Source organism: Ailuropoda melanoleuca, chromosome 17, assembly GCF_002007445.2.
Source record: "Ailuropoda melanoleuca isolate Jingjing chromosome 17, ASM200744v2, whole genome shotgun sequence".
Classification (NCBI taxonomy): domain Eukaryota; kingdom Metazoa; phylum Chordata; class Mammalia; order Carnivora; family Ursidae; genus Ailuropoda; species Ailuropoda melanoleuca.
The window spans coordinates 17,769,109-17,791,836 of record NC_048234.1 but is presented as its reverse complement, the minus strand read 5'-3'; the positions used below and the strand labels follow the sequence as shown (position 1 = coordinate 17,791,836).

Here is a 22,728-nt window from a genome sequence, read left to right as displayed (position 1 = left end):
AAACATTTAAAAGAAAAATCATGAAATGATTATGATTGATGTGGGCAAAGTTTCCCCAAATAAGACTTACACAAAAAGTACCAACTATAAAGGAAAAAAAGGCTAAGTTGGACCATGTTGAAATTAAGAATTGCCATTCATCCTAAGACACCAATAAGAGAGCAAAGAGGGAAGCCTCAGGGTAGAAGAGATCAGTAACTGCTGTATCTGTTGAAGGTCTCCTATCCAATGTTAATATAATCTGTGACCTAATGCCCCTATATCATTTATATGCACGTAATATATAATACAGATTATGCATGTGTGCATGTGTGTAGAGTCAGTGGAAAAACATAGGCAGCACAACACCACATCGACTTCATGCTCATCAGAGAAATACAGATTAAAAACAGTGTGATACTACTACAAAACCACCAAAATGGCTAAAATTAAAAAGACATAATGGGCCAAGAGTTCGTGAAGATATGGGAGAACGGGAACTTTCACACATTGCTTGCAGGAGTGTAAATAAAATGACTTTGGCACAGGCTTCAGCAGAATCTTCTAGAGCCGGACACGCACAGCTTGTGATCCAGCAATGCCTCTTCTTGGAACACAGTACAAACATCAAGGTTTGGAGACAAAACGTGGACATAAATGTTCACAGCAAATTCTTCCATAATAGTCAAAAACTAGAAACAATCCAGACATCCATCAAAAGTAGGAAACATTTTTATAAGTATGAGATATTCAAATGAGAAACAATAACAAAGAGAGAAAATATGACTACCTGCAACTCATGGGCAAATCTTTGAGTTATTTGGGAAATACAAATTAAATTACAATGAGATACAAGTTCCCATCTATTAGAGTGGCTTAAATCTTTGTAAATGTCAGTACCACGTCTGGCAAGGATACAGGGTAACTGGAACTCTCACACATTGTTGGTGGAATGTAAAATGACACAACCGCTCCGGAAAATAGCTTGGCAAGTTCAGGAAGTTAAGTACACACGCAACATTTGACCTGTTGATCCCAATTCTGTGTATTCAGTCTGGGCAAGTGAAAGCTGTGACCCAAAACCTGTACACAAATGTTTATACACAGCTCTCTTCATAAATCATGATAATCACATTGTGATCATTAATCACAAATTAGATAAAGCTTGAGGACATTACACTGAGTGCATTCTCAAAATGTTACGTAGTATATAATTCCATTTTTTTAAAGATTTTATTTATTTATTTGACAGAGAGAGAGACAGCCAGTGAGAGAGAGAACACAGGCAGGGGGAGTGGGAGAGGAAGAAGCAGGCTCCCAGCGGAGGAGCCTGATGTGGGGCTCAATCCCAGGACCCTGGATCACGCCCTGAGCCGAAGGCAGATGCTTAACGACTGAGCCACCCAGGCGCCCCTATAATTACATTTTTAAAAAACGATTCTATCTATTTATTTTAGAGAGAGGAAAGGAAGGGCGGGGGCACAGGGAGAGGGAGAGAGAGGATCTTAAGCAAACTTCACACTGAGTGCAGAGCCTGACCTGGAGCTTGATCCACGGCCCTGAGATCATGACCTGAGCCAAATCAAGAGACACGCAATCAACTGAGCCACTCAGGCACTTCTGTATGATTCCATTGATACAGTAATCTGTACATGTGTTAAGACTCACACAACTGGATACCCAAAAGAATATTGACTTACTGTTGGTAAAATTTTTATTTTTTTAAGATATACTTATTTATTTTAGAGAGCGCGAGGAGTGGGGAGGGGTGGAGGGAGATGGAGAGAAGCAGACTCCCCGTGGCCTGATACAGGGCTGGATCTCACAAACTTGAGATCATGATCTGAGCCGAAATCAAGAGTTGGACACTTGACTGACTAGAGCCACCCAGGTGCCCCTTGTCTCTAAAATTTTTAAATTATACCAATTAACACTACAAATCAAGTTGCAGTCAGGAAACACAGGGAATCTTCAAGGACGGTTCATTTGATGTGTGTCTTTTTCTGGTGTTTCTCTGAATTCTTAAAACTTCTTTTTCCCTACAGTTGTGGGTGACCTTGGAATCATTTTCCATTTGACTCATTTCTGGCTCAATGAACTGATCTCCTTTTTGGCCACTAGAGGAGAGAAAATTCTTATTTGGGGATTTCCTTTAGCCTTGTCCAACTATCCTCCATTTTGACTGTTCTAAGAGATCACCAAATACAACAAAGGAAAAGGAGAAAGGAGAAACACACTAACCCACTGTATTTTAAGCAATTTTATCATCAAATCTACGGAAGGACCAGCCCCACAGCAAAGGTGCTCCATTCCTCAGGGCCTTCTGCTGCAGCCTGACTGCCAGAAGGTCTGAGGTGAATGCACTGGGCCTAAGGGAGGCTCGTTTCTCCCAGGAGGGCAGGGAATGAAAAAACCTAGAACAGTAAGGAACAGGCCCTGCCAGAAGACTTTTTCAGCCACACTTGTTCAGTTTTCCACGCACATTAAGTAATAGTCAGATATTCTGCTAGTGAGATTTCTTTCCTTGAGTGGTTTCACAGAAAGAGCCACCACCCATCCCTCCTGAGACAAGCAGACAAAGAGGCAAGTGTGTGTCCACACACCTGACCTCGAGGCTGAGCACCTGCCTCCCTCATTCATGTCTGAGATGACTGAGAGTAATGGTATCTGATCCTAACTCCTTCTTTTTTGGGACTGAGAGGGGAGCCACCTCTAAGAGAAACATCACCAAGTAGGAAGCATCTAAAAGTTCTCACATCAAAAGGCAGACATGCAGACTTCACCAGACCTTCATTCCCTCCTTTGTAACTCATATAAATTGTCTCCTGGGAAGAGAATAGTCCAGCTTTGTGGGCTCCCCAAGTGACAGCTTATCAGATCTACCTTTTTCATGGTGAAGGAAGGATTGTTACAGCACAAATGGCCAAAAGTTCTGTCCTGCAAAGTAGTATTTTCCATGGATCCACTGCACACCAGGCAGGCTTGAGTTTCCTTAACAGAATCCCAAACCATTGTCAGTGGAGCTACAGCCACACTCACTGACAGCCCCGGGCTCTGGCCTCCAGTCCCCAGCATCCCCACAGGCCCTGATGCTCACATCTGTCCAGTCGCTCCTCTGTCTGTGGCCTTGTCCCAGCCCACCCATTTGCTTTTGTCTGTCCCCTTCCATTTGTTTGCCCTTGTTCATGCCCTAGTGTTCTGCAGCCTTTTCATACCCTGGTCCTCTGCTCCCTGCCGCTCCTCCCCAACCTCCCCCTGCTCCCTTTTCACAGAGTTTTCCATTAGTCCTTTCTCTTCTGAACAGTTCTTTTCTCTTCCTCTGGTCGTCCCTGCTACTCACCTGTTCATCGATGAAAGAACATTTATTGAGACAGATAATAACAAATGTTGGCAAGGACGTGGAGAAATTGGGACACTCCTACACTGCTGGTGGGAATGCACCAGGCAGCAATTGCTGTAGAAAAAGCCCTGGCAGGAGCAGTCTCTGGGAAGACAGTGGGGTAGGAGGCACCGGGAGTTTTGCCTCCCCACCTAGATGACAGTTGCACTGGCAGAATCTGTCCAGTGTAACTCTTTGGGAAATCTGGTGTCTATCGAAGGCTTGCAACTTCCAGGAGAAGGCTTGGGTGGTAAATTGCATTCAATTTTGAGCAATTTTGGCTCTTAACACAGTAGCAGCTACCCATTCCCTACCCCCAGCCATGTGGCAGGCAGCTGTGCATGTATTCCTGAAGCAGCTCACACACAGTTTGCAGGACGTAGAGCAGGCAAAAAGGACTCTGTCCTCCAAATATTGGGGATCTGTGCCATGATCCCTGATTGCTGCTTCTGATCACAGAGGTGCAGACAAACAACTGTTGTTGTTCTTCCCCCAGTGTTGCGAATCCCTGGCTCAAGAGATATCCAGGAGATTTCAAGGACCAGCTCCATTTTATTACCCCTCCATTTTTTTTTTCTTTTCTGCTTCAGAAGCCAGACATTAAAGACTAGGACATTCAAAAACAACTGCATATACAGGGAAAAGCAGAAAATGACTGTGTATGCCCAAGGAAAGGCTTAGAAAAGTCCTAAGAAGACATTACGTTTATCCTACAAGCTGATCTTTGGTACAGAGAGGCCACAGTCTAAAAAAAAATTTTTTTAAATTAAAGATAGCAAACCCTGGGGCAAGAGGAAATTCAAATTTCTAGAGTTACCACATTATTAAATTCAAATGTCTAGTTTTCAACAAAAAAAATTCCAGGCATACAAAGAAATAGGAAAGTATGGCCCATTCTAAGGGAAAAATTAATTCAACAGAATCTGTCCCTGAAAAGACTTAAAAGAGTATATATTAAACAAAGACTTCAAAATCACGCTCTTAAGGTTGCTCAAAGAACTAAAAGAAGACTTAGAGGAAGTCAAGGAAACCATGTGTGAACAAAATGGAAACATCAATAAAGAGACAGAAAACATACAAAGAAACCAGAAAGAAACTGTGGAACTGAAAAGTACAGTAACTGAAATGGTAAACGTGGGAAAAGCATTGAAAGGCAGTGCTAGTCAGACAGGAAGAGAATCTATGAAATTGAAGACAACACTTGATGTTATAAAGGCTGAGAAACAAAGGAGAAAAGATTGAAGAAGAGCAAGCAGAACCCAGAAGAACTTCGGTACCTTCAAAATGACCAATACACATGTCATGGGAATCCTAGAAACAGAAGAGACAGAGAAAGGGGCAGAGAGAATACTTGAGGAAATAATGGCTGAAAAATTCTAAATTTGAAGAAAGACATGAACATAAACATCAAAGAAGCTCAGTGAACCCCAAGTAGGATGAACTCAGAGAGACCTACAAGACACACTATAATCAAACTTCCAAGAGCTAAAGACAAAAAGTGAGTCAACAAACACAGGGCAAGGGGTCCCCAGTAAGGCTGCAAGCAGATTTCTCATCAGAAACTTAGAAGGCCAGAAGACAGTTGGCTGATATATTCAAAGTACAAACAGGAACTGTCACCAATAAATCCCATATCTAGTTAAAGCACTCTTTGTAAGTGAGGGAGAAATCAAGATGTTCTGAAAGAAACAACAGCTGAGGGAGCTGTGACTAGACTTGCCCTTCAAAAAAAAAAAGGTCAAGGGAGTCCTGCAAGGTGCAATTAAAGGTCAAAGAGTAACTCAAAGGTACATAGAGAAATAAAGATTTCAATAAAGGTAAATATATGGACAATTATAAAAGCTGGTGAAGTTCATAGTCCAGGGACACAGGCTCACCAAAAGACTGGGACCTAATCACAGGGCTAGAGAACACCTCCCCTCCTCCCACACCTCACGACCACATTACTAAAGGGTGTTTCTGGGAGTTCCTTCTGTCCAGTGCATCATGCTTGGCTATCTAGAAAAAATCACAAGCCATACCAAAAAGCAAAACACACAGTTTGAAGAGACAGAGCAGGCATCAGAACCAGACTCAGATATGGTGGGGCTGTTGGAATTATTAGACTGGAGAATTTAAAACAACTCCGATTAAATGCTAAGGACTTAAATAGAAAATGTAGACAATATGCAAGAACATATGGGCATTGTAAGCAGAGATGGAAATTCTAAGAAAGGTTTAAAAGAAATGAACCACTAGAGATTATGGACTCTGGGAAACAAACGGAGGGTTTTAGAGGGGAGGGGGTGGGTGGATGGACTAGGCCGGTGATGGTATTAAGGAGGGCATGTATTGCATGGAACACTGGGTGTTATACACAAACAATGAATCACGGAGCCGTACATCAAAAACTAATGATGTACTGTATGGTGACATGAAAGAAAGGAAGAAAGAAAGAAAAGAAAGAGAGAGAGAGAGAGAGAAAGAAAGAAAAAGAAAGAAAGAAAGAAGAAGGAAGGAAGGAAGGAAGAAAAAGAAAGGAAAGAAAGAAAGAGGAAAAAGGAAAGGGAAAAGGAAAAGAAAAAAGAAAAGAAAAAAAGAAAAGTCAGAGATCAAAAACATTTTAACAGAACTGAGGCACGCTTTTGATGGGCTCATTAGTAGACTGGACATGGCTGAGGAAAGAATCTCTCTCTGAGTTGGGGATGTGAGCATGGCAACTCCAAAACCAAAAATCAAACATAAAAAAGACGGGGAAAAATATGAAAGAATATCCAATGACTGTAGGACAACTGCAAAATTGTAACATACATGTAACAGGAGCATCAGAAAGAGAAGAAGGAGACAAAGGAACAGCAGCAAAATTTGAGGCAGTCATGACTGAAATACTCCCCAAATTAACATCAGGCTCCAAACCACAGGTCCAGGAAGCTCAGAAAGCAACAAGTAGGATAAATGTCAAAAAAAACTACACTTACGCATATAAAAGTGAGGAGGAAATAAAGACTTTCTCCAACAAACAAAAATTGGAATTTGTTGCAAGCAGCCCTGCCTTGTAAGAAACCTTTAAAGAAGTTTTTCAGGATGAAGGAAAATGAAATAGGTCACAAACTCAGATCTACATAGAGAAAGGAAGAGCATCAAGGAAGGAATAAGTGAAGGTAAAATAAAAACTTATTTTTCTTATTCTTAATTGATCTGATAACAGTTTGTTCAAAATAATAACAGCCACTATGTATTTAATATGTATATTTATGGATGTTTATGGATGGGCATAAGTAGAGGTACTCTTACTATTCAACCTGAGAATCATGCTTCTTGATATTTACTCAGATGATTTGAAAATTTTGGACCACACCAAAACGCACATGTGGATGTTTATAGCAGCTTTATTCATAAATACCAAAACTTGGAATCAACCAGCTGGGTGCATGGATAGTGATAAGCTATGTTGCATCCAGACAATGGAATGTTACTCAGCGCTAAAAAGAAATGAGCTGTCAAGCCATGAGAACACATGTTGGAAACTTACATGTGTAAACTTACACGTGTATCACCAAGTGAAGGAAGCCAGTCGGAAAAGGTGACATACTATATGATTCCAACTCTGTGACATTCTGGAAAAGGCAACACTATGGAGACAGTGAACATCAGTGGTTCCCGGGGGGATGGGGGCATGAATAGGCAGAGCCCAGAGAATTTTTAGGGCAGTGAAAGTGTTGTGCATAGTACTACTACAGGGGTGGAAACATGTCATCGTACATTTGTCTAAACCTATAGGTAAACTGTGGACTTCGGGTGATCATGATGTGTCAGTGTGGGTCCACCAAGTGTGATGAACGTACCATTCTGGTGGGGATGTTTATAGTGGGGGAACACAGGGCTAGCTGGGAAATATCTGTACATTCGTCTCAGTATTCGCCATGAACCTAAAACTGCTCCCAAAAAGTTTACTAATTTAAAGAAAACATAACCACAAGTAACAAAGACATGAGCAACATTGTTCTGCAATTAGTTCTATGGTGATTTCATTCTTGATTTTCCCTATAGGGAGTGAGGAGGAAGTGTTTCAGGTAGGTTAGTCAGTAAATTCCTAACCACCTTCCAATTTCCTCAGGAATTCTAAAAGGTGTTAGAACTCATGTGTCAACAACCATAGTTTGGACTGGGAAAACCTCTTACCCTCCCTAAAAATGCAGTTCCAGGATTTAAATCCAAATTTAATCAGAGGAATAAACAGGAACACAGTGTTAAAACAGGTAGCTCTGTAGGCGTCTTAAATGCTGTTGTGCAAACCTGCTATTGAGAAATCCATCTCAAAGGAATCTAACAAAGGAGAACATGATGTTGTCAAACTTGTCCTGCTCCTTGTGAATCCTGAATGTTTGACTCCAGAAACCCTGCACTTAATTCTCATCAAGATATTCAGGAAGACACAGGACACTCCCACCTTCCTTGGCTCCTTCACCCTTTCCCACCCAAACAGGATGCACGCTGGGTTCAAGATGGCATTGCCACACACCTGAACACACGCATGTTTGGAATGAAGAAAGAGTGGTTACTAATTTCCTTCAGTCTGTGACATTTTAAAAAAATTGACTCTGTTTGAGAGCTTGAGATTGCAAAAAAAGCACATCTGAGTTTCACATTAAAAAGCTAATTGAACCCAACTCGATCCAGATTTGGGATGAAGGAGTAACTTCAAGGCTCCATCTGGGAGGGGCTGGGCCTTGCCTTTGTAAGGCAGTTTGTGCAAGACGGAGAACGAGCTGACTTTCACACAACACCCCGNCTTTTTTTTTTTTTTTTAAAGATTTATTTATTTATTTATTTGACAGAGACAGAGACAGCCAGCGAAAGAGGGAACCCAAGCAGGGGGAGTGGGAGAGGAAGCAGGCTCATAGTGGAGGAGCCTGATGTGGGGCTTGATCCCATAACGCCGGGATCACGCCCTGAGCCGAAGGCAGACACTTAACCGCTGTGCCACCCAGGCGCCCCCGAGCTGACTTTCCAAATCAAGAAAATGTGGGGCGTGGGGAGGGGTAGTGATAGGGACTCCAAGGAACTCAGAGCCCTCCCTCGGGCTCCCCGCAGCATTTCCCTGGTTTTACCACCACTCCTTTGGGCTCCTCCCCCAGGAGTGACAGATCAGGCCAGCTCTCATTCCTGTTAGCTAACACAGAATGATATTAGTTTCAGGTGTACAGTCTAGTGACTCAGCACTTCCACACAACACCCCGAGCTGCCGTCGACAGGCACACTCCTGGGTCATGAGTCATTTTGAGATGGATGGCAATGCTCAATTTCAAAAGCTGCTTCCTGAATGAAACATGCCAGTGACCCATCTCGGCTGGCAGCGTGGGCCTAGCTGCCACGTGGGCACCTGGTGACCACCTGGCAGGATCTGAGCAGCTCTGCCTTCTCTTCCTCCATGTCACCAGGGAAGGTAACTGAGTGTTCTGGGAGGACTTTGTCTGTCCCTGCTGTCCTGTCCGTGCCCACGCTGTTCCCTCTCCTGAGAGCCTGACCCCCTGCTTGCCTCTCTCGCTTCCTCCGCCACCTCCATAAGTGGCCCAGCTCACGTCTCTCTTCCAGGAGGTTCTCTCTGAGCAGCACAAGCTCACAATTCTACTCTCCTCGTCTGAAACCCTGCAGGACCCTCCACAGACCCTCCACCATGATCGCTGAGGTTCTGAGTTGCTGCACGAATAAGCTCCCTGGAAGCTCCCGGAACCAAATCTAAAACATGCCGGGTGCTCAGAAATGAAGACTAGTGGGACTAGGTTTGAAAATAACATAGAACATGAAGCAAAATAAAAGGAAAAATGTACGGTTTTTGATAGAAATTTTTCATTTTAAAACACCAGGTTTTTTTCCGGACACAAGCACAGTAAAATGTCCAGTGAGTGTTGGCTTCGTGCAGGGCACAGTTCTGAACACTTAGTGTATGCCAGCTCTGTTATCCCCACGGTCACAGAGGAGATGACCACTGACATCATCCCTGCCTGACAGATGAGGAAACCAGGCACGGGGGTTTGGCAACTAGCCCGAGTTCACACAGCAGGAAGGGGGGATGTGGGGCTGGACCCTGTCCACGTAGCCACTCTGCTCCCCCTGCTCTCCCTGACATGATGCACACATCGTCGAGGGACAGGAGGGTCCCCATCTAAACAGCACTGCTCTGCTCTAGGTCCAGGGTCCGTGGTGATTTTCAGCTCACCATCCCGTCTGTCTGCCCGAAGCATTCCCGGGGCTCCCCTCTAGAACAGCTTGCCGCCACAGCCCAGCGCAAAGACAGTCCCAGCCTGCACAGACAAACATAATCTCTCATGTTTCTCTTTCTAGCAGTTCCAAGTCATTGTTCGGTTGACTTCTCTGACCCCAGGTGAATTCTTTTCATTTTTAACTTTATTAGGAAATCAGATTCTGTATTGTTTTGTTTTGGAAATTCTATCTTCATTACATTTTGTTCCCTTTGGAAGAACAGAGCAGGGTCCACCCTGGTAAAGCAGGTCAAATTCTGTCCGCAGGAGGTGGGAGGAAGTTGGGGCGGGTGCTAGGCCCGTGCCTGGCCCGATTCAGGAGCGGCCACCCTGGGCAGCACTTCATGGGGAGGTGGAAAATCCCTGGCCTGCCGTCTCGGCGAGCCCCCCGCGGGCCCAGCACTCAGGCCCAGTGCTGCCCCCAGTGCCACCACCAGCACACTCACGGGCCACACAGGGCTCACTTGGAACCCCATGTGGCTCAGTGAACCTTCAAGAGATGTTAGGCGCTCGGAGTATTTTCCACATTCCAGATACTTATCTGACAGGCCCTGGAGCCCTTCATAGATAACTCACCCTGGCTGCATAGTAGCAATACTAAAGGTCACGGATGAAAAGAAGACTCTCAACTAAAAACCAGTGCAGTCATTTGAAAGAATCTTTATATTCTGCCCAGTATAGGGAACAGAGAGAGAGATTTGTTAAGGATCCGGGACTTCTGGCCTGGGGCTGCATAGGGGCCTCAGAGCCAGGGTGGCCTCTGCCCCAGGGCCCCCCAGAGCTACCCTGTCCCTCTGTCCCTCCTCTGCAGAGGACCAGAGAGAAGTCATCGTCTGCAACAGGGCACCCAAATGACAGTAACAGGTTAGGGGTCCTGGCTCATGGGACTAGTTTCTCCCTGCTTCTCTGTGCATAATTGCCTCTTTTTCTTAATTTGTTGCGTGGTGGACCCACCCAGGTCCATTCCCCCTCATCCATGGTGATCTGGTCACACGGTAGGGAGGCCTGCCCCCTGGCTGCCATCCGGGATCTCCTCCCTTTCTTTTCTGAATGAGGGGTCCCATGCCGGCTTCTTTCTTGTCTGCTCCCTCTTTGGGGAGCTGCATATCACCCAGGAGCTTCTTGAGAAAACCTACCCCAGAGAGCCCCTGATCTCCAAGGCAGAGGCCCTCCCATCTTCTGTCCTGTGTCTACACTCATTCCCTGGGGTTTCAGAATCTCTTCCAGCCACCAGACTGTCAGCTGTACACCTCTATTTCCGGCCTCTCCTCTAACTGCAGACCCGAACACCCACCTGCCCCTGGCACGTCTCCATATGGGGGACCGATGCCCACTCCCAGACTTCCTCTCCTTCCATCTTCCCCATCTTAGAAACGGTGACTACACACAGTGTAGTTCAGGTGGAAGATCTTGGGGTGTCCCTGATCCCCTTTCTCTCCCACTCCACAGCAGCATATCCTATCAGCTCCGCCTTCAAACGGTGTGTCAGGCATGAGGACTTCCCACCTCGCCCACCCCTGCCACTGGGGGCCAAGCAGGAGCCGTGCTCACCCCACACCAGCCACAATCTGGGGTTTCGTGAGCCCTCCAAGCATCGCCCCATCATTTCCCTCTGCCTGTGTCACTCCTTCACAAGACACTCGTGGGTCTCCTTCCCTCGCTCTATTGAGTTCTGTCCAGATGATATGTCTTCAGAGAGGCCTGCCTTGTCCACTCTCTGTAATTCTTTATCTCTGTGCATACTTTCCTCTTCTACAGAGCATTTCATGACCTTAGTCCACATCTTTAGTTGTGCATGTTTATGGTCTGTCTTCCCACGACAGGGTACACTCCAGGAGGGTGGGGACGTCACCTGTCTGTGGTCCTGGGACTCCAGTGCCAAAGAGAACGCCCAGGAAATACCCGTTGGTGAATGAATGAGGCGAATTCTAATTAACAGTCCTAGAAATGGTCACTGAAACACAGTCGAAACCACTGATCCAACAGGCTGCAAAGGCAGAAGGTAAAATTAGTGGACTGGAATACTGACATCAGAAATGTTACCACAATGAAGCATGAAAGAACAAAAGTTGGAAATTTTGAAAAAAAAAGTTAATTTATATAGAAGATAAATATATATATACATATATATATATATATGTATATATATAAAGAAAAAGTAGGGTTTTTTTCCCTGTGGTAAAACAGATACATAATAAAATCTATTTTAACCACTTTCAAGTGTATGATTCAGTAGCATTAATCACCCTTTCATGTGCGTAGGGACTATTTGCATATTTGCTTTGGAAAAAATGTCTGTTTGAATTCTATGCCCATTTTTTACTTGGATTATCTGGGTTTTTGTTATTGAGTTGCAGTTCTTCATGTATTCTGGATATTAAGCTCTCATCAGATAGACAGTTTGCAAATATTAGGGAATGAGGGTGTGGGAAGGGAGAAGCGGGGTCACTCAAGTGGCCAGGTGTCTAGGTCACCCAGGGCTTTCTGAAAGAGAAACCCTAACCCTGCGCAGTGGAGACAGCCTCCTTCCCTCTCCAGCTGTTTGGCTGGGAGCCATGGGATGCAGCTGGCAGTGTGTTTATTCAGGATGGATGGCTTTCGAAACGGATGCCTCCGCCATCAAAAACTGAATGTTAGGCACTCACGTGATAGTATGTACGTGGGTACAGCCTTTATTATATACATAGTTATATAATATTGGTTATACAATGTATTATACAATATTCTATATAATATTATACAATAATTATATAATATTATGCAATATTGGTTGAGTGGTCAAATCAGGAAGAAAAGGAAGTTGTTGTGTAATTAAGTTCCCAAGATGAGATCATCCTGGACTATCCGCATGGGCCCTAAGTCCAACAACAAGTGTCCTTATAAGAAACACGGAAGAGAGACTCATAGAGAAAGAGAAGGCCCCTCCAAGGTGGAGGGAGAGACGGGAGTGATGCAGCCACAAGCCAAGGGGTGCATGGAGTCACCAGGACTTGAGGGGGCAAGGGAAGATACTCCCCTGGAGCCTTCAGAGGGAGTGCAGCCCTGCGGACATCTGCATTTTGAACTTCTGACTTCCAGAACTCTAAGAGAATAAATTTCTCTTGTTTTTAGCAACCCAGTTTATGATAATTTGTTACGGCCACCTTAGGAAACTCCTACAGATTTTGGTCCTGGGAAGCCGAGTGCTGCCGTACCAAATGCCTCACACTGTGGAAGTGGCTTTGGAATTAGGCGATTGGGTAGAAGTTGGAAGAATTTTGAGGTGCATGAGAGGTAAAGCCTGGACTTCCTGAGGAGACTATTAGTAAAAATATGGACTTTAAAGGCAGCCTGGTGAAGAAGGCTCAGAAGGAAATGAAGAGCACGGAGAGAAGGTTTCTGCCTTCTCAGAGAACGCACAGCTCGTTATGAACAGCGTGTTAGCAAATACGGATGTGACAGGTGTGTCTGTTGACGGCTCAGAAGGAAACGAGGAACATGTTATTGGGGACTGGAGGGAAGGTGATCCTTGCAGTGTGCGCACAAAGAACTTGGCTGGATCGTGTCCTGCAGTCACGGGGAAAGCAGAACCTGTAAATGATGAACTTGAATAATTAGCTGAGATTTCTAAGCAAAGCGTTGAAGGTGTGGACTGGTCCCTTCTTGCTGATTCTAATAAAATGGGAGAGGAAAGTGGTAAGTTGAGGAAGGCACTGTTAAGCAAAAACAAAACCAGTGCTTGATGATTTGGGAGAATCTTGGCTTATCCATGTTGCAAAGGACGAAAAATGAGTAGCTTCACTGTGGAGGGAGTGCGAGAAAGAAAGAGAGAGAGAGAGAGAGAGAGAGAACACCCAGGATGTGGCTGGACAGCCTTCTGTTGAAGACATGAGCAGGGGACTGATGGATCCACTCAACTATCTCAGCAGAGCCAGGAGTAGAGGTGGTGTTTGCCGGAAGGATGTGTGAGGGACCTTCTTGTCTAATGGCACGAAACCTCATGACAGACGTGGGAGACCAACAGTTTTTGAGAATGTTGTATCAGCAGGACACTGCCAGGTTGGCCTGAGGGACAGAGACAGGACAAAGTAAAAGAGGGCCGTCAGATTTCCAGAGTTCTATAGCCAGAAAATGGGCTGATAGAGCTACTCAGTTATAAGAATATGCTGCCCTTGCAGAAAAAGGAAGAAGGATTCTGGGGACAGAGCCATGAACACAGAGGTAGAACCTGGAGGTGTGGGAGCAGAGGCCTGTGGAGCCGTGGGCCCGACAATGCAGCTCCAAGCCACAGGGGGTAATTCTCAGACCTTGGAACTAAGTGAAACTTGTTCTGCTGCCGTCTTAACTTGCTTGGGACAGATGACTCCTTTATTACTTCCCTTTTCTCCCTTTTGGAGTGGGAACGTCTATCCCATACCTGCCTCACCATTGCATTTTGTATGGGATCTTCTAGTTTCACAGGTCGATAGATGGAGAAGAACTTTGTCCCCGGATGGATGATACTGGGACTCATCCATATCTGATTCTCATGACTTCGATGATGACATTTGGGGTTTTTTGGGCTACTGATGTGTAAATGTGGGTTACGATCTTGGAACTGTTGGATGGGGTGAATGTATTTTGCACATGGGACAGATGTGAATTGGGTGGCCAGAGGCTGAACTGCAGTGGGTTGAGTGGTGTCCCCCCAAAAGACATGTCTACATCCTGAACCCTGGGACCTGTGAATATGGCCTTATTTAGAAAAAGTTTCTTTGCAGATGTAACTAAGTTAAGGCCCTTGAGATGAGAGCATCCTGGATTATTACGGTGGGCCCTTAATCCAAAGACAGATGTCTGTTAAAAGGCACACAGAGAGCAGACAGAGAAGGGCAGGCCATGCGAGGCAGAGAGTGTGGTTGCACAACCACAGCCAAGGAAGAGCCACGGAAGCTGGACAAGACAAGGAAGGGTTCTTCCCCAGAGCCTTTGCAGGGAATGCAGCCCTACCGACACCTTGATTTGGGACTCCTGGCCTCCAGAATTGTGAGACAGTAAATTTCTGTTTCAAGCCACCCAGTTCATGATCATTTGTCTTCATGGCAACCTTTGGCAGCAAGCGTGCAGAAGCCACGAGATCTGACAGGGCGCCTGTTCCAGCTCTCTACTGTAGCAGGTAACTGCCGCATAACAATCCCAAAGCAGTGGCTAAAAATGAGAACAAACATTTATTTCGCTCACAGATTTGGGGGTTGTCCGGGCTTAGCTAGGCATTTCTCATTCAGGGTCTCTCAGGTGGTGGTAACCAGAGGGTGGCTAGAGCTGGGACCATCCGGAAGGTATCTTTCCTCATGTGTCTGGCTCTGGACTAGCAAGACTCAAACATCTGGGCTCTGGGGAAGCTCAGGGCCCCGTGGCCATCTTTTTCTCCCTCTGTGTGGACCCACATGATCCCTCTACACAGCGGCTGCACTGTACCGTAGAACTGTCACAAAGATATGCCCAGCCTCAAGGGAAGAGAGCGTAGATGCCACCTCTTAATGGGTATATCAAACAATTTGCAGATAGTGCTACCGACTCAGTCCAGAGAAGATGGTGAAGTTGACTTGCTATGGGGGACAAGGAAGCTGCAATATTTACATCCCAGCAGCCACGAGTCATCTATGCAGTTAAGGGGTGTCTGGGAAGATTCATGTGCCCACATCCTCCATGAGGGCAGGAAACATGGGGACCCCAACATGCCAGCAGGGTTCTGGGAGACTGAAGGTGCAGGTGCTGGCTGTTGGAAATAAAAGCAGCTAGGGGAGGCAACGTGCACATGTACAGTGCTGGATCCCAGGGGATGCCGGCGGAATGCCTATGTCATCAGATACATAGTGCCAACTCCACGTGGAAATGTAGTGCATGGTGCTGGTGCCATGTCACAGTATTGGGGAAAGTCAAGATTACTCAAATAAATGGCATTGGGAAAATCTGTTGTTCCTTTAGGAAAAAATAATTATAAGGCCCATACATCTCATCCTACAAAGATAGAGTTTCCAGCGTAATTAAAGCGCTAACTGTAGGCAACAACAAACCAGTGCAAGCGTGGAAGATAGCCTACGTCTGGTGGAGATGCCCTTTCTGAGCAAGATCTGAATCCACAGGCAGTCAGGGAACAGTCTGACACACTGCGTAAAATCTAAATTCTCGGTGTGACAGAAGACAACATAAACAGCCAGAAAGAAACAGGGAAAAAACGTCACCTATGAAAGAGGAAAATACAACATGTTCAGAATGTAGAAAGAGCTCCTGTAAATCCATAAGAAAATGAAAAATCACCAAAAGAAAATGGGCAAGGAATATGAATTGGTGATTCACAGAATCAGTGCTACAAATGCCAGTAAACAGTTGCTCAACCTCATGAATAACCAGAGGCATAAAAAAGAAAACTCAGTGAGGTGTCCTTTAATCTCCGTTAAATTGGCAAAAGTTTTAAAAAGATTGATTATATCCATCAAGGAGCTACAGTGTGGCTACACTTTCAAACATTTTAAAGTGGCTGAGCCATTCTGGAGAACACTATGGTGGTATTTTCCAAAGTTAATACTGTGCATACTCTGTGACTAAAACTCCACTTTGAGAAAGCTCTTCAGAAATATTCCCACATGAACAGGAAGATACATGCCCATAGATGTTCGTTGCAGCATTGTTGGTAACAGAGATAGAAGTGGAAAACAACCTAAGTGTTCACCAACAGGAAAATATTTAAGTAAAATGGAACAAGAGATACGTATATATAACATATTATTCCAAGACGTGGTCTTCTTTAAGATTAAAAATACAAGATTTATAGACAAGTGGAAAAACACCATAAGGAAAAAAAATAGAAAAAAATCAAGTTGTAGATCAGTATTTTCCCTAGGGTCCCCGCTGTATTTAAGACATCCAATCCAAGTAGGTATGCACACCACCTTTGCATGTGCCTACAAGCGTTCTAGAAGATTCCACACCAAACTGCTGTAGGACTTAATTCCTGCCAAGCGTTGGTCTATGCGGGACACATCGTTAAGTGCTATATAAGAAGAAGCTATTTTTATTTATATTTCTGTACTTTTAAGGTTCTGTACATTCCTGGGTTAACTTCTGTCATTTAAAAGTAAAGCGCCTGTCTGTGATTTCAGAACACTACCTGCCCAGAGCAGGGGCCATTTATTATTAATCCCTCCATCCGGAGAGCCCAGCATGGACCCTGGCACAGCTCAACCGCAGATCACCTGTTCCCACCCCGCCCTGCCACCAGTTGAGACCCCAAGGCCTACATCCCCCGCCTCTGAGGCCCCGGCTTCCCGCTTTCCTCCAGCGCTCAAGCGCCAGGAGGCGGAGCCCAGCGCTCGCCAGCCCCGCCCCAGGCGCTAGACGTCACTGGGCTGCGCGGCGCGCTCTTTGCCGTACCTGGGACCCGCCTTCCGGAAGGAAGCTCCGGTGGCTGACTATGGCGACGGCCGCGGAGCAGTGGGTACTGGTGGAGATGGTCCAGGCCCTTTACGAGGTGAGCTTGACTGCCCGAGCGGCCCACGACCACACCAGGCCCTGCGGGGGTGGGACGGGGCTGGTGGATTTGTGGTCTGAGTCCTGGGCGGGGTTGGCTGGGTCACGCCCCGACCCTCGGCTTCTCTGGCTGGAGGGGCTCGCGGGGGACGCACGGGCGGGAGCCGGAACCGAGGGTCTCCTTCCGGGCTCAGGGAAGAAACAGGTGGGAGGGGGCGCAGGAGCGAGGCTGGTCTTGAAAAACCAGAGTTGGAACTGATAGTAAAACGGGGTGGTGAAAATAGAGTGGAAGATCTCAGTCTGGGAAGGTCCTAGGGAATTCAGGTCCTTGGAACTGTGGAGCAGGTAAAGGGGACGGAGTTGTTGTATATTGGAGTTTGTTTTTGTCGGGGCGAGGGGTTACGAAAGCCGAATGATTTAGGAATTGGGAATATGAAATAGTTTGTCATTCTCCCACATGCGTCCCATTTTCTGTCTTGTAAAGATACGCTTTTTAGAGATTTTTAAAGGCAGAGTAGGTAAGAGTTTTGAGAGGCTAGCTATTTCAGGTATGTTAGATGATATGATAGCACTTCAGTCTTAGAGAACGTTCATTCACTCGATATGTACCTCCTGAGCTTCGCTGCCCTGTCCCAGTAGAACTTTCTGCATGATCTGTATCTGAGCTATGCTACCCTGTCCCAGTAGAACTTTCTGCATGATCTGTATCTGAGCTATTCGGTGTAGTAGCCACTAACCAACCACACGTGGCTAGTGCAAGTGAGGGACTAAATTTTTCATTTAATTTAAATTAGATATATATTTACACAGTTACATGGTGACTGGTGGCTACGGTATTGGGACAGCACAGATCTAGATACTAGGGATAGTGCTGTGAACAAACGGGCAGAAATAGAGCTTGTATTCATTTAGAACGAATCTCAGTTTTTGATAATTTTGTAAAAACTGAACGTTGCTGCTTACTGGCAGGGGAGACCGTGGTGTCTTCCACTGCAAGACTTGTCAGGACTTCCTGAAAAACAGTTGACAGAACAGATGTGGTATAAATGATGGCCAGTATGAGCCTAATTATAGTAACTAAGATAAGAGCCACTGACATTGAAGTAAAAAAAAAAAATGAACAATTTTCTGTTCTATGTTGTTGCTTCCTTTTTGAGGGCTGCATAACTGATCAAGAGTGAGGTATTTTCTTGGATGTAACATTTCCAGGAAAAGAAGCTGTATTTGTGATTTTGATTAAGTCACTAGACAATTAGTATCTCAGTTTTTCTTAGGATGATTTCTTTGTGGAGAGAGACGCACAGTAACTTGGGCAGATGCTTGCCTACTAGAATACAATTGAGAAAACCAAAACAATATTTTTTCTTCTTAAAGATTTTACTTATTTGTCAGAGAGAGAGCACGCACGAGAGCACAAGCAGTGCGAGGGGCAGACAGAGGGAGAAGCAGGCTCCCCGCTGAGCAAGGAGCCTGATATGGGACTGGATCCCAGGACCCTGGGATCATGACCCTGAGCCAAAGGCAGACGCCCAACCGACTGAGCCACCCAGGCATCCCAAGAAAACCGAAAGAGTACTTAGACTAGAGTCCTTATTCTTAAATGGATTATTTTCAAGGGGGATCAGTATATTTAAAAATCATCTTAAAGAGAGACTTCCATTCTTGTTCCATTCTTGTTACAGGTACTCTATAGAATTTGAGGAGTCTTATACCCAAAAGAGAAATAATTGTGTGTGTATGTAACATATGTATGTAGTTAGAAAGATAATTGTATATTTACTTAGAAGTATACCTATGAATTTGTCTGTGGTTTTCCTATCTCCACATTCTGGTTTTTTTAAAAATTATGGTGAATCATCTTCACTTTCTTTTTGTCTAATGTTTGCAAATAATTTGTATTTACGTTTCTAAATACCTTTTTTAAATGACTTTCCAGTGACAGTCTATTGGAGTAGATCACTCTGTAATTGAATGGGGTTAGTCACTATCTGGAATCTTCCACATGCACTTAGTGTGTCTGGTTGTGCAAAACATTAAAGTCAGCCTAGCCTTTGTCTTGGAAATGTACAGTTGAAAAGAAGACTTGGCATGGATAGTTTCAGTAAGGTGTCTTCACGCCTGTTGACTTGGAACACACTGCATACTTTTGGGGAACTGCTGTAGGAAAAAAACCTGCCATTCCTTTAGGCGTTTATAAAGTCTTGTTTTCCTCAGCCATGTTCCAGGAAGGATTTAAAGAGGCTTACTGGGGATACAGAAACTATAGGAAGATGTGCAAAAGTCTCAGAATTGTAGAAACTGAATTTCAGATGACTCTCCTAACTCATCCGTGGTGCACTGGGGTGGTAGAAGGCTAGCAAAGCTGTGAAATGTTGGTTACTGTCCTTTCCCTCCAGTAGAAACATACATTATCTGAAGGATCTGATAGTTGATATTGTTCCACATGTTGGGATTCTGCATCTTATTTTATTAGGAATTAAATTTCTTTCCTATAGAGATTTTAAAGCTGTGCTATTAGAGATTTTTCATGTGAAGGAGAAATTGCTGACTGTTAGAAATGGGGAAAGGAATGAGTAGAAATGAAAGGAGTTTTGAAAATAAATCTTAAGTAATAGGTTAAAGGTTATGGGAGGCAGTATATACGAGTGCATTACATTTTATGTGCAGATTTTGGAAGTGTTTATTTCTTTTTTGGTTTTTGGCTCATTATTAGGCTCCTGCTTACCATCTTATTTTGGAAGGAATTCTCATTCTCTGGATAATCAGACTTCTGTTCTCTAAAACTTACAAATTACAGGAACGATCAGATCTTACAGTCAAGGTAAGAAATTAACTCTTTTTTATTAATCAGTGTATGATTACAGTTGCTACATCCTTCCAAAAAGTATTTTTTGTGGTGGTTTACCTATGTATGTTAAAATATTTCTGTAATGTAAAAAATCAAGGGAAAGGAAATATCAGGGAAGCAAAATATGGAGAAGCCAGGGGGTAAAGCAGACACCCAGAGGAGCACCCTGCCACAGAGCGCTGCACTTCGTCAGAGGAAGCAGCAGTCTCAGGGATAGACGGCAGGAAGGAAGCATGGGCAGCGACAGGATTTCGATTTTCAACGTGCAGGGTGATGTGAGCTGCTCAGAAAGAGCACCACTGTTTCTAAACCCGAAGGAAAGTTTCCCAGTGTTCTTCATAAAGGAAATTTGGAGTTGGAAAGAATCCTCCTGCCTCCCCACCCCAAACTGAATTTTGATATGTTCTCCGTGGTAAGGGACCCAGTCCAAACCCAAGCCAGGAGAACCTTAGGAAGCAGAAGTGTCTAGGGGACTGCGGCACTGCCCACGTGGAGTCCTGTTCACCTGAAGGACGAGGGGGCTTGTGGAAAAGAAGTTTATCTTTCTCACTCCGGTGGGAGCACCTCGGAACGGTGCCCCAGTGCAAGAGGGAAGAGTGGTTCTGATCGCACTGTGGTTTCCGTCGCTTGGATCTGTTTCCTGTCCAGCCTTTATAGCATTGGGCCAGGATGCTTAGAGAGACCAGTGACTGTGAGAAAGGTTTTTCCATGAAAATCACTACTACAACTTTGGTTCACAAGGCAGCACTGAGTCCAGCATGGAGATGGGGTGGAATTAACGAAGCAGTGTGGCAGTCACTTCCTGCATCGCACGGACTGGCTGCCGCCGTCCTGATCATTCATGTTAATCGTAGGATGATCAGGCGTGTCCTCCAAAGGGCATGCAGCACATGGTTCTCAGGGCAGATACATTTTGGAAACCTGGCTAATGCAGAGTAGGGGATGTCTTATTATATGATTTCATATAACCTTACTAGGCCAGTGGATATTTGAAGCTCTGGTGAGATGCCCTCACCTTGACCACAGGTCCTTCCCTCCCCTACCGTTTTGTCCTGACTACCTTGTGGGATTAGCGTGCCATGGAACACTCTGGATAGCATTGCAGTAAGATTGGGCCATCCAGGGCAGAGGTCCCGTCTCTGCTTTTTCCTTTGGCATTTCAGAACTCCTTGTGAATGATCAGGTAGCTCGCTTCTAGCTCAGCTTTTTAAGCAGTTGATCATTCCTAGTATTTTGAGTTTTTGTTTAAAAAGCTGGCAATCCACATATATATACATTTTTTAAAAGAATGATTAGGCATAACTTTACAGTAATCCTCTGAAAGCCGAACTTAGCAAGATTTAGTAATCATGGACATCTTACCCTAAAAGCCGTGGAAGAAAAAAAACTGTGTTTTTAAAGCTTAACTTCTGGCAACACAGATGCATTGCCCTTCTGTTGTACGGATCTGCAGTCTCTTGAATATGAGGGGATCTTGAGATGCTTCTGACGTCTGGCCCACAGTCACAGGTGGACAGTATGCATGATGTACTCTGGCCTTCCGGGCTGCTGCTCTCTGCCACTCGGTCATTGGCAGGAACAGATGAGGAATTTATTGGTTGATTTATAAAAGCAGTGTGGGAACAAAACAGTCACTGTCCAGTGACTAGCATTCTGCTGTATTTTCTTTTCTTCTCTCCCATAGGAGAAGGAAGAATTGATTGAAGAGTGGCAGCCAGAACCTCTTGTTCCTCCCATCTCAAAAGACCATCCTGCTCTCAACTACAACGTCGTTTCAGGGTAAAGTGGTTTGTTCTCAAAGGACTTGTATCTGGTTTCCTATAGGTATACTGACCAAAGCATACAGAGGTTTATGTAGTGTTTCTTTTTTAACAGAAATAAAATATTCAGAAATCTCTGACGATCAGAAACTCTCTGCTTTAGTGCCCAGTATATGACTCTCTTTTAAGGCTGTATGGGCATTTTTTATGGTCTCCAATTTGGGCATTGCAGTTTGTCCCTTTGTTCCATTAAAAAAAATCTTTTTTTGCAAAATAATACATGCTCCTGATAATATTTCAGATAGTGAGACACACTTGAAAAGCAGCATTCCTGTTTTTTTTCTCAGCTTGATTGTCACTGATTTTAGATCGTTGTAGGTTACCTTTGTAACCAGATATTAATAGTGTGCTCACCCTTCTGCTTAGTGATTAGCTATAGACAGCAGCACTTGACTCTCACAGGAGGAATTCTGAAACTTGACCTTCCTTGTGCTGCTTCTCTCCCTGCTTCCAGGGTCTGATCTTTGTGTTTAGTTCTTCTGTTGCTTTTCTTTGCTTCGCTGTGTATGCTTTCTTAAATTAAAAAGTATTTTAAGTTTACAGGAAATATCTGACCCATGTATACCCACCATCCAGAATAAGTAGGCATTAATATTTTGCTATCTTTATTTCAAATCTACTTTTGAAAAAAGCAAAGATTCCAGATATAGGTAAAGAAACGCCTTCCCGTCTACCACTTAACTCTTATCTCCCACAAAGGACAACCGTTATCACGAAGTTGGTGGATGTCTTTCTTTCGCTTACATTTATACTTTAAAAAAAAAAAGAAGACTCATTATTTTAGAGAGAGAAAGAATGTGGAGGGGCAAAGGGCAAGGGAGACAGAATCCTAAACAGGCTCCACACTCAGCGCAAAGCCTGATTGCGGGGCTTGGACTCAAGACCCTGTGATCACGGGGCGCCTGGGGGGCGCAGTCGTTAAGCGTCTGCCTTCGGCCCAGGGCGTGCTCCCGGCATTCTGGGATCGAGCCC

The 22,728-nt window shown here is 44.7% G+C and overlaps 1 protein-coding gene across 2 annotated transcripts in view; it reads left to right on the top strand.

Moving 5' to 3' along the window:
• Nucleotides 1-16,978: 16,978 nt before the first annotated feature.
• The window catches only part of SPTLC1 (serine palmitoyltransferase long chain base subunit 1), a 53,029-nt gene continuing 47,279 nt past the window's right edge, over nt 16,979-22,728 (top strand). For both annotated transcript variants that reach the window (XM_011224800.3, XM_002919106.4), the window contains exons 1-3: nt 16,979-17,089; nt 19,802-19,909; nt 21,621-21,715. In XM_011224800.3, coding sequence (XP_011223102.1) covers nt 17,033-17,089; nt 19,802-19,909; nt 21,621-21,715 — 260 coding nt within the window. In that variant the 5' untranslated portion in view covers nt 16,979-17,032. The remainder of the gene's footprint in view (nt 17,090-19,801; nt 19,910-21,620; nt 21,716-22,728) is intronic.